We start from the raw sequence: 15,876 nt of genomic DNA on the forward strand, positions 1-15,876 counted from the left end.
AGCAGCAGCTTCGGGATTCCTCGGGACTCTTCCCAGTTCAGGGAAGTGCTGTGGGAGTTGCTGGGGTGGGGGGAGGCGAGAGGCTTTTGCCCATTCCTGAACATATCTGTACATAATTGTATATATTTTCTTGTATGATTCATTAGTGTTTTAATTAAAACTGTGTAGTTTAGTTTTCAATCCAGCCAAGTCTCTCTCTTTTTCTCTCTCTCCTTCCCTACCTGGGTGGGAGGGGGAGGGGATCGAGAGCATTGTTGTCGGACCTGAGTCAAACTGTGACACCTGAGAAACAAGGCTAGATGATTAGGTCACATCTCATGGGCCAACAAGCAGGGACAAGAGCCCAGATCTCAAAGTTTTGGGGCTTTAACCAACATGAGGTGGTACCCACTTCATGGAATAAGGTGAATACATCTGCAAAACATCTCTGGTGTGCCTACATGGCTTGCTGCTACTTTGGTGTGGTACCTCAAAGACAAGCCCTCATCTCATCTCTTCTGGATAAAGAACCACACTTTAGTTGCCAGCACAACAGCTTGGAGAGGGGAGGAGAAGTATGAGTGAGTCCCAACTTTCTCTACCCTTTGGGTACTCTAAAATAAAAGCCAACTTCTCAGGCAGCTGACCATAACTCTAGTGTGACCACTGACCCGGTGGCTCCTAGATCTAGAGAGAACCTTCTAACCCAAGGTCCATAGTCCTTCAGAGAAATGCTACAAAAGCTCAGAGGAGTCAACAGGCAGTTTTGCAATAAACTCTCCTGCTTTATTCCTCATCTGCTGGGCCTTTCATGCTGGGTTGCCTGGGTGGATGTTGAGGACATGGGTGGGTGCACTCTTTCTTCAGCTTCTGATGCAAACCATCAATGCCAGTTTGGCTGCTGGACCAATGGAGAAGGTTTGATGTAGTTTCTGGGTATTTCAAGTCTGCTGGCACAGAATGGAAAGAAAAGGAGCCAAATTATAGTGTAGGTGCCACTGTCCCAACATCTGCCCTTCCAGGTATCTTGTGTTGCTTATCAAGCAAGGCAGGGTGGGTGCATCCATCATGTCCTCAAGCCTTCCATGCTGACTCTCACATGAAGGATGAGGTGAGAGCTTGGAAATTGAAACTGCCATGCAAACCACACTCAGTCATGATCCCAAACCATTTTGAAGCTGGTTCATGGGCTCCATGACATGAATACAGCTGAAGGCACAGTCCATTCAGAGCAAACCAGATATAGTATCTCAATAAATCCTTCTGGGTTGGGCCAATATTGAACAGAAAGGTATAGCCTTGAGTGAATCTGGTCCAGATGTCCACAAAGCCTGATCTACTGCTATCAACCACATGAAGGACAGCAGAGGCTGGAAGTCACATTCCTGGTGTTGAGATGCTTTGGCAGGGAGGAAGCTTACAAGCCCTTCTGGACCTTCTACCTCTTCAAATCCTTCCATTTCCAGGAGTCTGGTGGTTCCAATCAAGGTCCCTATCCACAAGAGGCTTCAGGGACCTTCTCCATGCAGTGGAGCTGTGAAGGTCTGAAGGCAGGGTGGGGCAAAAGGAAAAAAAATCTTTAATTCCAGAGGCATGGGAGATGAGGAAGACAGGTAATAGTTGAGGAAAACCCACCAAGGACTGGTTTTCTCCCCTTCTCCCCATGTTTTCCTCCACACTTGGTGGCACAGGCCACCTGTGTCCCAGCACAGAGCAGAAGCTTGGCCTCCCCTGGTATCTCAGGGACTGGAGGAGTGTCAAATGGGAGCAGGATGGTTCTTTCAAGTTGAAACAATGAGAAACAGGAGTAGCAAGAATACCCCAGATGATTTTGGGCATCCCTGTGCAACCTGCCCAGATCCAACTAACCCCTCCAGACTTGGACTCATTGGGTGCACCAAATCAGCCCAAAGGAACCCAAAACTCAGGAGTGACCCAATCTGGATGCTACCCACACTGGAGAAGTCCCACACAAGACTGGGGTGAAGTGTTCCCACCATCAACCCCACATGGGCCCCACCTAGAGCAGCATCTTTCTTGCCACACTGAAAAAGCCACTTGCCACAACCTGGGATCAAGTGTAGGTTTTTATTTTTTAATGGAACATAAAACTCCTTTAGAAAAAAAAACAAAAACACAAAACCCAAAACATTCATCTGGATGAAAAACATCCATAAGAAAAAAAAAAGGAAACACCAATCTCATGTTCTTTTTTTGTTGTTCTTTTTTTTTTCTCTTTTTTCCATTTTCATTTGGCATTTGTTATTTGCATTTATATTAAAGCAAAGTGCATCTTATTTTTTCTCTTCTCGTTTATACACATTGCACAATACATAAATAATGATGCTTATAAAACGTCTTTGTATTTACAAGTAATAATATATTTATATATAACATAAAATACTTTTTTTTTCTTTAATAAATCTCACAAGGGAGGAGGTTCAAGGAGTCCTTTTTTGTATGTGTGTGTGTGTGGTTTGTTATGTTGGTTGTTTTTTGTTTTCCAAAGCACTACAATGCTAAAAGTTCCAATGAAGATGCTCTCTTGTTCATTTAAACCTTTATCTTTAGAAAAATAGCTTCTGTTAAGATCTAAACATGCTCATTGAGCTAAGAACAGTGTAAAAGTATCATACTTGTGTATGAATTCAAGAAGAAATGAAAAGCACAACTGCATTTCCAGATAGGATGGTACCGGGATAACCTGATGGAAGCAGGTGACAACAGCCCAGCTATTGTGAACACTTCTTTTTTTTCCCCTTTTGTTTTTTTCATTTGGTTTGTTGATTTTGATGGGGTGGTTTTTTTAGCATTTTCTTTTGAGGCTTCAGCTTCTGTCGCTTCGCGCTTCGGGCTCGAGCGATGAAGCACGAGGTTGTTGTCTTCTCAATCCATGACCATAAAAAGAAGGAACACAAAAAAACCAAACCAACAAAGCAGTGGAAGGATGAACACAGGGATGAGACATGAACCCAGCAACAAGACCAAAAAAAATAAATAAATACAAATGAAAAGGGTGGGTTGAAAGATCCGGGTGGGGAGATTTTGCACCATCCTTCAGCAGCAACGTGGGGTTTAGCACCGCTGGGGAAGGGCTCTCAGTGTCACCGTCACCGGGGGGTGGCTGGCAGCAAAAGGGGAGAAAAATTAAAAAAATAACAGGTATCTTGTTGTTTCATCCAAGAGAAGGAGCTGTAACATGTAGCATGTGGCTTCCAAACCCGGGGATGGTTGCACTGGATAATCCTTTCAGAGGTGTGAAATAATTATCATGTGCAATCCATCCACCATCCATCCATCCATCCCCCTCCCCTTGCACCCTTCCCTTGCCCTTCTGAGTAATTGGTCATTCACACTTCGAAAAAAAAAGAAAAGAGTTATCAAAATACCCCAAGGCAAAACAAATAAAAAATAAAATAAAAATTAACAAAGAAAAAAATCTTCCCATAAGCTATTCCTCAAAAAAACACAGGGAAAAACAAACAGAACAAACAAACAAAACGAAACAAAAACCCAAAAAGGTTGCATGAAAAGCAAGCACTCAGAAGGAAATAATAGCAGCAAAGTAGTATAAATGTCATGAGTCTACTCTGTCTCGAGTCATCGGTTATTAAAAATAACCTCCAACCAGCACGGGCAACTGCTGATGAACTGTCTGGTGTAGCACTGGCCCCAGCCTTTCACAAAGCTGATCTGGACAGTAAATCCGGTCCATGGTTGCTGCATGAACTCGTGGTCGTTGGGTCTCTGCAAGCTGTAGGCCTTCTCGTAGTCAAAAGCCTTGATGGAAAAACCCGGGAACACTTTGTGAACCAACAACGTCCTGGAATCGGGGTTGTCCAGTGTGGCCGACTTGATGAAGATGGGGTAACTGCTGCGGTTGTACACCCACACGCCGTCCACTTCCTTGGTGAGCTGGATGCCATAGCCAATCTTGCTCCGGACCTTCTGCACCAGCTGGCTTTTGTTGTCTGAGTTGAGCTGTCCGAGGCAGAAACCATTCCCCTGAGGTAGATCATAGAAGATATCCAGGGAGGGCTCTTGGACAGAGTACAGCCGACCCACACGAGTCTTCTCTTCCCAGTATGCCACCACGCACCAGTGTGATCGATCCCCGGGCTCCTGAAGAACTTGGGAATCTATAGAAGGAAAACAAGGAAGGAGAAATTTAAGCACTGGGGGCAGGAATACAACCCAAAAGGTTGAAAGGTTCCACAACACTGGAAGGTCCTTGACTGCTCGTGACCTCCTCGTGCTCTACCACTACCTTGAAGGAGGTTAGAAAGAGGTGGGTCTGCTCAATGAAGTTTGATGTGATAGAACAAGAGGAAACGGCCTCAAGTTGTGTCAGGAAAGGTTTAGATTGTATATTAGAAGGAGTTTCTTCCCCAAAAGGCATTGGAACAGGCTGCCCAGGGCAGTGGTGGAGTCACTGAAGTCATTTAGGAGTCATACAGACAGAACTGAGGGATACGGTTTAGTTAAAGACTTATCAGTGTTAGGTCAACAGTTGGACTTGATGACCTTGAAGGTCTTTTCCAACCAAGGTAATTCTGTGATTCATGATGGTCTCCATGCACACACCAATGCACATGAATCATTTCCAAAAGCCACATGATAAGGCCACCATTTCAGTTGACTCTGGTCTGGAGGGCTCCTATGTTGCTTGAGTGCCTAGCTCTGGTTGGAATTATGGGTCCTAAATTACCAGGTCCACCTTCAGAAGTGGCTTGAGACACACAAGCAGCATCCATGGCGCAGCCATCCCTCACCTAAACCTTCACCAGGACCACCTTCAGTGCCAACAGAGGAGGATGAGATGCTGCAGCCAGCTGCCTCCAGCAGGACCAAACACCCTGCAACCCCTTATTTCCATCCACCAGATCATGGATCCATTTCCATAAATACCTCCTGTGAAGATGCCAAAAAAACAAATGAGGTGCTGTTTAGAAAAGCACACTGAAGGTCACCCCATGGAGGTGACAAGGACTTGCTTGCTCTAGTTCATGGGGCTCTTCCCTGCTTGTAATCAGAGCCTGGGTGATGGAAAGGATGGAGATGTTGGATGAAGCCCCAACCTGCAGGAAGCACCATCAAACAGTGGCAGGGTAGGGACCAGACACCTCACACCTGGAACTAGATGATCTTTACAGTCCCTTCCAACCCAAACCATCTGGTCATTCCCAGAGAAGTCCACAAAAATACCCTAAAAAAACCCCTCCAAAAATTCCAGAAATGTGTTCCTCTCACTTCCTTGCCAGTAGTTAGCCCGGGTGAGCCATGAGGAAAAACCATGAGGGGAGTGGGAGGTGGGGGTGGTGGTGAGGAATAGGAAAAAAAACCCTTTTCATGAGAGATGATTCCTTCAAGCCTCTGTAGGCATGTTAAGACTTGGGAACTATTCATCTCTAGAATTAGGATCACAGAATCATAGGATCATCAAGGTTGGAAAAGACCTCCAAGATCATCCAGTCCAACCATTCCCCCAGCCCTGCCCAGGCCACCACTGACCCATGGCCCTCAGCACCACATCTACACGGCTTGGAAACCCCTCCAGGGATGGGGACTCCAGCCCTGCCCTGGGCAGCCTGGGCCAGGGCCTGACAACCCTGGCCAGCAAGAAATGCTGCCCAAGATCCAATCTCAACCTCCCCTGGCACCACTGGAGCCCATTTCCTCTTGTCCCATCCCTTGTTCCTGGGGAGCAGAGCCCGACCCCCCTGGCTCCAACCTCCTCTCAGGCAGTTGCAGAGCCAGCAGGTGTCCCCTCAGCCTCCTTTGCTCCAGGCTGGACACCCCCAGCTCCCTCAGCTGCTCCTCATTAGACCAAATCATCGTTAATAAAAATAACACCAACCCAAACTGTATTTTAAAGAACAAAAATCAAGTTGAGAATGTCTATTAGTGATTCCTACCAAAACCATCCCCTGCACCACCGGAGTGGGGGAGACCCAGCACCCCAAATCTCTCCAAAACCCCAAACCCCATCACCCCACCCCAGAATTGCTGCCTGCCCTGTTTTCTCTAAGCCCATTTCCCCAGCACAGGGAGGTTTTTCTTCTCCCCCCTCCTCATGGTGCTTCAAGCCCTGCACTGTGCTTTTAAAAAGCAAAATAAATAAATACATAAATAAAACACCAAAAAATGGAATTAAAAAAAGCAAACCCAGCCACACACTTTGAATTTCCTCATTTCCCTGCCAGCAGGGAAAATATTTCTCCAGTTGCTGGAGGCAGCTACTAAAAATGGGCCCGTGTACAGCCCAGAATCACAGCATCACTGAACGGCCAGGGTTGGAAGGGACCTCTGAAGATGATGAAGTCCACCCCTCTGCCAGAGCAGGACCAAATCTAGGGCAGATCCCTCAGAAAGGCATCCAGACAGATCTGGAAAGTCTCCAGAGAAGGAGACTCCACAACCTCTCTGGGCAGCCTGTCCCAGGGCTCTGTCACCCTCCCAGGAAAGAAGTTCTTCCTCATGATGAGGTGGAACTTGCTGGTCTCAAGTTTGAATCCATTGCCCCTTGTCCTGTCACAGGGCACAAGTGACAAGAGGTTGTCCCTGCCTTCTTGATGCCCTCATGTATTGATAGACATTAATTAGATCCCCCCTCAGTCTTCTCCTCTCTAGACTGAACAGCCCCAGGTCTCTCAGCCTTTCCTCATCAGACAGATGTTCCAGTCCCTTCATTATCCTTATAGCCCTTTGTTGGTCTCTCTCCAGTAGATCCCTGTCCCTCTTGAACTGGGGAGCCCAGAACTGGACACAACACTCTAGGTGAGGTCTCACTAGGGCAGAGTTAGAGGAGAACCTCTCTCAATCTATTGGACACACTCTTCTTAATGTACCCCAAGATACCATTGTCCTTCTTGGCCACAAAAACTCTGCTGTCTCATGGAGAACTTGTCCACAACAAATAGGGACCCTCCATTCTGGGTGAATCCAGGGATGGGGTCCTGGCAGTGGGGGGGGTGATCCCTGGGACAGTATCTATCAAGGTATGCCCTGGTTTGTCCCCCCTTGTTGGTGCCTTCCGAGATTTTCTTGTGGAGAACCCTGTATCCTGGTGAAAGCCGGTACTGAGGGGGGACAGGCTTGGTGGCTGGGGTTACCTCCCCCCTAAGCCAAATGGGGTGCCCTTCACCCAAGGGTGCTCCTGGCAGGGCAAGAAGCACCCCCAGGACAGTGTTTCCCTGGGAGATAAGAGGAATCTTGGGGGGGGATGCTCCTGGATCTGGGGCTGTGATGCATATGAATCTAGGTGGAAGGAAAGCTCCTGGATATTGGCAGGGGTGTCCTGGATCCAGGGAGGAAATATTGCTTCTAGATCCAGGGGAATGGTGTCCCAGGATCCATGGGGGGAAAATACTCTGGATTCAGGGGCATGGGGGATGCTCCTGGATCCAGGGGGATGATGCCCCAGGATCCATGGAGGGAAAATGCTCTTGGATCCAGGGCCAAGTATGTTCTTGGATCCAGGGGAGCAGAGATGCTCCTGAATCCAGGGGAATGGTGTCCAAAGATCCATGGGGGGAAAATGCCCCAGATCTGGGGGCGGAGGATATGCTCCTGGATCCAGGGGGATGATGCTCCTTGATCCGAGAGGATAATTCCCCTGGTGCAAGGGGATGATCCCTCAGGATCCAGGGAGCCATAATGCTCCTGGATCCAGGGGGACAATGTTCCTCAGTCAAGGGGGAAGATGCTCCTGAATCCAAGGGGATAATTCCCCTGGTCCAAGGGGATGATCTCCCAGGATCCAGGGGGATAACGCTCCTCAGTCAAGGGGGAAGATGCTTCTGGACCCACCTCCACCCTGGCCACCCAACACCTCACCTCCACTGCACCCTGCCCACCAATGCCAACAATGCTCTTGGCTCTTGTGTTTTACAGCAGTTGAAGGAATTCTGGAGGAAAAATTAACCCTGGTAAAAATTCCTGTAGGTTTGTATTTAGCTGGACATCCAAACATCCCTTTCAGGAGGAGGTGGGAGTGAAGAAGTTTTTCACCTGCTCTTTGTGCTTGCATTAGGGAAGACCACTTAAAAAGCAGCTCGTGGGTGCTTATGAAACCTTATTGAATTGGCAGATTTTAAAAAGAACTTGAAGCAAAAAGAAACAAAAAACAACTTGGAATTAAAAAAAATATATATATATTAAAAAAAAACAAAACCCTAAACAAAAACAACTGTCTTGGCTATGAATGAACAGACCTTTATGGAAGGCTGGAAGTTCATGAATGAATCCCACAAGGTTTTTCAATGACATGGGGTGACCAGACCTCAAGGACCAGTCCTAGGTAATCCGGGATTATTTTTTTTCCTCTTTTCCCTTTTTTTCTTTTTGAATGAACCAATGCCAGCAAAGAGTATAAATATGCCAGAGCCTCTTCCATTGGTGGGGTTGGGCTGTTGACTGCCTGTCTAGTCCAAAAGCCATGAGAATATAAAGCCTGAGCTTGGATAACCAGGATCAGGCCTCCTCAGCAGCCGCCACCGAAGCTGCTTTTCCCGGTTGTTGGGATCCTGGAGGAGCCTCCTCCATCCCACCCACCCCCCTGCTTCTGGCATCTGCCAGGAAAAGGGGTGGGGAAAAGCTGGTGGCATCACCCCAGGCAGGAGAGGAGGGAAAAAATGACACAGATGCTTCCTGAAGTGATGGAATTTTGCCCCAAAAATTTTTGTTGGTTGTTTTTTTTTTGGTGGCAATGATTCACAGTTCCGGGTAAATAAAGAAAATACATTGATTTTGCCTCAAAATCTCCCAAGGGATTAATCTGGATTCACAGTCTAACTCTCATCTCCTCCTGCTGCAAACTCACACCACAAAAAACCCCCAGATGCCAGGAAACAGACCTTAGAGCACCTTCCGGTGCCTGAAGGGGCTCCAGGAAAGCTGGGGAGGGGCTTTTCGTCAGAGAAGACAGTGATAGGACAAGGGGTGATGGTTTTAAACTGAGAGAGGGGAGATTTAGGTTGGATATCAGAAGAAATTCCTCACTCTAAGGGTGGTGAGGAACTGGAATGGGTTGCCCAGGGAGGTTGTTGATGCCCCATCCCTGGAGGTTTTTAAGGCCAGGTTGGATGAGGTTTGTGCAGCCTGGTCTAGTGGGTGGGTTCCCTGCTCATGGCAGGGGGGCTGGGGATTGATGGCCTTTGAGGTCCCTTCCAACCTTAATGATTCTACAATTCTGAAGGGGCTCCAGGAAAGCTAGGGAGGGACTTTTCACCAGAGAGGGCAGTGATAGGACATGGGGTGATGATTTTAAACTGAAACAGGGGAGATTTAAGTTAGACATCAGGAAGAAATTCCTCACCATGAGGGTAGAAAGGTGCTGGAACAGGTTGCCCAGAGAAGCTGTGGCTGCCCCATCCATGGAGGTGTTCAAGGTCAGGTTGGATGAGGCTTGTGCAGCCTGGTCTGGTGGGAGGTGTCCCTGCTCATAGCAGGGAGGTTGGAACCTCATGAGCTTTCAGGTCACTTCCAACCTTCACCATTCTATGATTCTATGAAATCTGTGGCCCCATCACCCTCAACACACCCTGGTGTGTGACTGCCCAGAAAACACCCGAAAAACACTTTGGGATTCTCAGGGTTTGGGAATCACAAGCATCACTTTTACGAGCTCCTTGGAGCAAACACAATCCCTTTCTAAATGCCTGGAAATATCCCAGCAAACTGAGAGCATTCTCATATTCCAGCAAACAATGATCATGTTTAAATACCATAAACTTCCAGGCTATTATTCCGTTATTAAGCATCTCTCCAGTTGCTGCTATCGTTGGGTTATTATTTCATTTCCATGGTTTGCATTAAGGCCTTGCCTAAGGGGCTCTCTCAGGCTCCCCCCTCCCCCCCCCCCCAGCACATTGTCCAGGCTTTTTGTGGAAAAAAATAAGGAAATATATAGAAATGGCTGAAAATCAAGTGAGGCCACCCTCAGGAATTTCGAGAATTGGTCGTATTGATCATTCATCGTTGGGTCTACAGAGAGAGGCTGTCAGAGCCCATTTCTGCATGAAAGGGAGAAATTAGGGCAATGGTTTGATACCCCCAAAGTCTTTGGAGCAATGTTTTCTGGAAGTCTGGGGTGGATGATCCTAGAATCCTAGAATGCCAGGTTGGAAGGGACCTCAAGGATCATCTGGTCACACCTTTCTAGGTGCTACTCTAGTTGATAGGAGGTGGCTCAGCACCCTGTCAAGCTGAGACTTGTCACTGTCCAATGTGGGGGAATTCCGATGTTTAACTGTCCTCATGGTAAATAATTACCTCTTGTGTCTAATCAGAATCTCCCCAGGAGCAACTTGTGCCCATGACCCTTTGTCTTTTCCATGTGACTCCTTGTAAATAGAGTCTCCATCTTCTTGGGAGCCACCCTTTAAGTACTGGAACATGGTGATAAGGTCTCCCCTGAAGCCTTCTCTTCTCAAGGCTGAACAAACCCAGTTTTCTCAGCCTCTACTCATATGGCAGGTCCTCCAGTCCTCTGGTCATCCTTGTGGCCCTTCTCTGCACCCTCCTGGAATGGCTGTCTTGACTTTTACCAATGCATCCCTTGGAGATGATGGAGTGTCCCCCCAGAAACCACCTTCCCAGCAACTTGCCAACCAGCATGAGAGGCTTGGAGGTTTCCCACCGCTTGCCTTGGCTCTCACCACCATCAAGTCCTGTTCAAAATTCCTCAATAAAAGGCCACAGTCAGGATTCTTCTAGCTTTGGATGTGCACACGCTAGCCAGGCATCATCCTGCTCTGGGGATGCAACAGAAAATGCTACAACCATTCAAAAATCCTGGAGGATGGGACACCAGAGCAATAATCCCTAAAAATTAAAAGCTGCTGAAACCAAGGAGGTCCAGATGAAGTTGTGTATGGAAACACACAAATTTATCCATAACAGGCCCAAGCTTGGTTCTTCCAAGCTGTGGCAGGACTCACATCTCACATGGCCTGCAAGTGGCAGAAAATCTCTGGTGGGGCTTTTCTCCTTAACACATGAACACTTTGAAGATGATGAAACCACATCATCTCTACATCTGGTCTAGTGGAAGGTGCCCCTGGCCACAGCAGGGAGGTTGCAACTAGATGATCCTCAAGGTCCCTTCCAACCCAAACCAGTATGTGAGTCTACACTTTTTTCTTTCTGAGCTCCAGAAGTTTCAAAAGGAGTTTGGGAAGAAAAAGTTCTTTTTTTGGAAGTATTAAAAATTTTGGAAAAACTGATTTTAACTGGGAAAAAAACCCACACAAAACAAAACCCAACAAAAACAACCTGACAACCCAAAAACCACAAACAAACAAAAACCCACCAAAATCAATGCAGTTCCTGGCCAGCTTTCAGATCTTGGCCTTGTCCTGATGCCAAGTTCATGAAGGGAGAGGGGAGGTGGGTTGGGGAGCTTTTGTTTTGCTTTGTTTTGTTTTGACATAACTAAAAGGTTTTCCTGTAATCAACGGGCCCCTAAAGAAAACAGCAAGTTTAGCACACGCTGAGCGATCCCACCCGCCGGGGCTACTCCCATTGGATCAAGTCAAGAACTAGCTGGATTGTCACTGGGATCTGCCACAATAACAACTCCTCTCTGAAACTGGGAATACTGGGCAGCTCCTGGTTAGGTTTTTAAATGCCTGAAATTGCAACTTTCCTCTGAGATTTCAGGATTAGGAGGCAATTAAACGATCCAACTGTAGAAGTGTCTCCAACTATGGATTCATACTTTAAGATTATTTTTCTAGGGGGAGGGTTAACCTTTTATTTCCCTCCTTGTGCTCTTCCTAAACTTCTCACCACTTCTCACCCCACCCTGCTTCCTCACTGCTGTGACCCCTGAGGCTGGATTTCCCACCAAACATCAACCTTGGCTCAGTACTCACCATGGCATCATCTACCCTGAACTGCTGACAGAAATCTCCTCGTTTGCATAGAATCACAGAATGGTCTGGGTTGGAAGGGACCTTTCAAGGCCATCTAGTCCAATCCCACCCCGCAATGAGCAGGGATATCTTCAACTAGATCAGGTTGCTCAGGTTTTGTGGCACCTTCACCTGGGCCACCTGCAGAGGTGACACTGTACACACGACCACCAAACCAACAGGTCAAGGCAACGGATAAATTCATGTTAATGTCCACCAAGAAATCACAGCACCAGAAGATGGGTCTTATGGACCTTTCCTAAAAGGATCATGCCTCAGATGTGGGCTCCTGGGGAAGGCAAGGAGACCCAGCTGGGTGGTGAGAAGATCCCTCCTTGGCTTCCAAGAAGGCAGCTTTCTGCTGGAAAACAAGCAATGTGGGCAACACCAATGAGCAGATGAAACCTTGGTCCATCCTTTACCCAGCAGTGCACATGGAGGGCATCTGTGCTTGAAGACAAAAAAAAAAAATGGGCTGGCCTGGTGACAGCACATGTCATCTGGTCAGGGCCAAGGCTGAGACCAAGCTCAGTGTGTCTCGCACCCTGTAATCTCTCTTGGTTGACCTTAAGTGGCATTTGCAAGCCCAGGGCAGAACTATGGCCCTCATCTTCTCCTAGAGAGATGGAGACACAAAACCCAGAAGGCTTGATGGGTTTCTGTATGGTCTTCTGGAGGGTCCTCTGAGCAGCTTGGGCTACTGCAGGTCTCTTTTTTGCCCCTTGTGTTAATGACAAGTGGGTTTTTTTGTAGGATCTCAGGAAAAAGACACCCCTGAACTCTTCCTCCAGAAGCAAATGCTTATTACATTCATGTGAGGAGAAGACTGAGCATGACAAGTAAAGAAAAAGGGGCACCAAAAAGGGAAAATTCACTTCCTTTCTAGTCTCTCAGTAATTTACAGGCTACTTGAGACAGGGAACAGACAGAAAAAAAATCCCCAAGAAAAAGCCTTCAAAGCCAAATTTCCAGGTATGCTTTGCAAAAGCAAAGCAAAGCAAAGAATCCAAATTAAAGGATAGATCCTGCTGCAGAAAAAGGGTCTTTGTGCCTTTAATGGAGCTTGTGGGCAAGCCTGGAGACACCATCCATAGCAATGTTTGCCCCAAAACCCTTTTATACCTCCCTGCACACAAGGCCTAGCTAGACAGCTTCAGCTTCCTCAACCCCCCTCTCCCTGCTTTTGATGGCTGAGATGATTTCTGAAAGGCTAATTTAGAGGATGGTCATGTGTTAAGCTCCTGTTGTTTGCAGAGAAAATAAATTCTTAACCTACTATAGGGATGCCACCACCCAAGGTGGCCCGTGAGGTCCTTCCACCACACCAAGGCAAGAGCCCCAAAGAGCTGGGACAGTCAGTCACGTCAACATGTACTTAGGGAGTCCTTAATCCATAGATTATTGACAGGATAGACTATCACATCTCTTCAGGAGCCATTACAGCCCATCGTGTCAGTAGGTACTTATAGAGCCCTTAATCTGAGGATTGACAGGCTAGACCATAAATTTGTGTCTACGCCTAATTAGGCAGCTCTTATTACTCCACCTATAGTCATGCAAGGCTGAAGAGCCTTAAGATTATTTCTTTAATTTATTAACGAGTTGTCCACCCAATCACTTAAATCGCTCTTTGCTCTTAGCTAAAGAAATTAACCTTGTATGAAAATAAATGTTCACCCCACCACCACCACCCAAAAGTTCAGTTTGCTGCACTTTTCTAAGGGCTGGTACCCAGAATCTGAGATGTTGCCGATTGATTTTAAACCTTTTTAAAGTCTGATTGGGACCCAGAGGAGAAAATTTAGGAGGAGCCATCAGGGAAAAGAGTGATATTTCCTGGCATTTGTAGCTAGGCCTTTGGTTCAGAGTCATCTTAGCAGTGACCTACGAGCTGGGGAGTGTTCTGCACAGTCCCATGGTGACCCAACTGAGAACTTCCATCACCTTCACCATGGCTGGGAAACCCTCTTGTGAAATCAGGACAAAAAAATGAGGTCAGGTTATATGGTGGGTAGAGATGACTGATCCCTGAGGACATCTCCTAAGTTTCCCACCCCAACTTGGTGGCACCTCCACTCAACCATCTCCCAACCTGGAACCCAGCCCTGATCTTTGAGAGTTAATTCAGGGCTGGGACACAAAAGCAAGAAAACAAACCCAGAAAGGGTCCTTGGGAGCAGACCTAGGTTGTTGCAGACCTACAAAGCCTCAAGAGCAGGTATGGGTATGGCATATGTCAAGGTTGCCCAAGCTTGAAAAATATGGGGTGACCAAGGTATATGTGGGAAGTTGTGCCAGGTCCCCAGTGTCCCCTGCACAGAAGGAGCAGCAGGACTGGGAAAGGGGGGGGAGGAGATGGCAAAGAAAGAGCCAAAGTGCAACTCCTGAGTTCACAGAGTCCACCAAACCAGAAATTTGATTCATAAACATCCTATTAGTCACTGCTACGGTCTAATTATGGTGATTAATCAATTAACATGGCTAAAAATGACCCAAGAAGAGAAGAACTATTTTGTGTGCCCATTTTCTTCAAACTCCCAGCAAGGCTGCAAGGGGAGGGGAAGGGGGGCCCAGAAATGAATAAAAAAATTAAATAATAACACCCAGGCACACACCAAAAATGCCTGTCTGCCTGTCTCCAGTGGTTAGAGAGGAGCCAGCTGACTCCAGCTTCCTCCACACCAGGCTTCAGGCCTCATCAGCCATGCAAATTATAGAGTACCCTGCTGTCTGAAGGCCCAATTTTGACTCAGCTCAAGAGAAAAAGCCTTGGAGGAAGGGTGGGGATGGAGAAGGCAGCCAAATCCATTCATAATATTTACAGTAAATGGGCCTCTTTGCTGTTGTTTAGTATACAGGCAGTTTAATTTTTTTTGAAGTTTTCATTTAAAAGAACCTTCTTTATCTGCCTCTCCTCCTGCACCCCTCCAAAAAAGGTGTGGGAAAACTTTTCCCTTGTTTCCAAAAAGCAGTAGGACGGGAATCCCTTCCCCAGGCTCCAACCTAACATGGTTGGGAGGGACAAAGGCATGACTCAAGAGGGGACACCCTTCCTGAGGGGTGCTGTCAGCATCCATGGGGTTTTGAAGACCCTAAGGCCACCCAGACAGGTGTGAGAACGTGGGTCCCACATGGAAAATCCTCAGAAATCCTATTTTTGCTGCACAGGTCCCTGCTTCTGTGCTCTGACACAGGTGAGGTTGCCCTGGGAGGACCTGCTGACTCAGAGGCCATCACAGCACCCTCTGCCCTCCTCTCCTGCCTTGATAGCAACTCAGAATAATCACATTTTAATGACAAAGAGCCAAGAGGCTCCTCTGGGAAATGCAAGAAGCCCAAGTCAGAGTTCAGGAGATGTTGCCATGCGACCCTCGAGCAACTCAGGGCTGGTACCAGCCCCAGCTCCAGGAGATGAGCCAACACCTCCACACTTCCAAGACACACCTCTTCTCCACCCATACATCCAACCCAGATCTCAACCAGAAACCTTCTGAGAAGAAGAAACCAGCACACAAAGAGCTCCTGACTTACAAGGAGGCAAATCACACCTGAGGATGAGCTTGCCAAAAAAATCCCTCTCTCCTGGCTTGGGCTGTGCTGGAGGCTCCTATGACACCATCAACCTTTCCATGGATGCTGAAGCCACCAGAGGCTACACCAGCCCTGGGGGGGTCACAGACCTCCTTCAACGCAGCCACCAAGTTTGGTTTTAAAGGATGAAGGCCTTAAAATGCTTTTGTAATTAAAAATAAAGCTAAGGGGGAAGGTTGCCTGGTAGCCAGCGATGTCCCAGAGCAGGGGGGGGACACACAACACAGGGACAACATGCAGCTCTGTGGGCTGCACGTTAAAAAACCTTGTAAAGACCTTCATAAAAACTGAAGCAGAGCACTCTAGAATTTCCAAAGGGATACCTAATACCCAGATGTGTGCCGGGATTCTTCTCTTCCCCCCCCTTCCTCTCTATGAGCCCCCCACCCCC

The 15,876-nt window shown here is 47.4% G+C and overlaps 1 protein-coding gene across 1 annotated transcript in view; it reads right to left on the minus strand.

Annotated features, from left to right (window-relative positions):
* Positions 1-3,414: 3,414 nt before the first annotated feature.
* The window catches only part of SMAD7 (SMAD family member 7), a 31,872-nt gene continuing 19,410 nt past the window's right edge, over positions 3,415-15,876 (minus strand). Inside the window, exon 3 of the mRNA XM_009996553.1 lies at positions 3,415-4,118. Coding sequence (XP_009994855.1) covers positions 3,580-4,118 — 539 coding nt within the window. The 3' untranslated portion in view covers positions 3,415-3,579. The remainder of the gene's footprint in view (positions 4,119-15,876) is intronic.

The sequence above is a fragment of the Chaetura pelagica genome, unplaced genomic scaffold, assembly GCF_000747805.2.
Source record: "Chaetura pelagica isolate M959 unplaced genomic scaffold, ChaPel_1.0 scaffold370, whole genome shotgun sequence".
Classification (NCBI taxonomy): Eukaryota; Metazoa; Chordata; class Aves; order Apodiformes; family Apodidae; genus Chaetura; species Chaetura pelagica.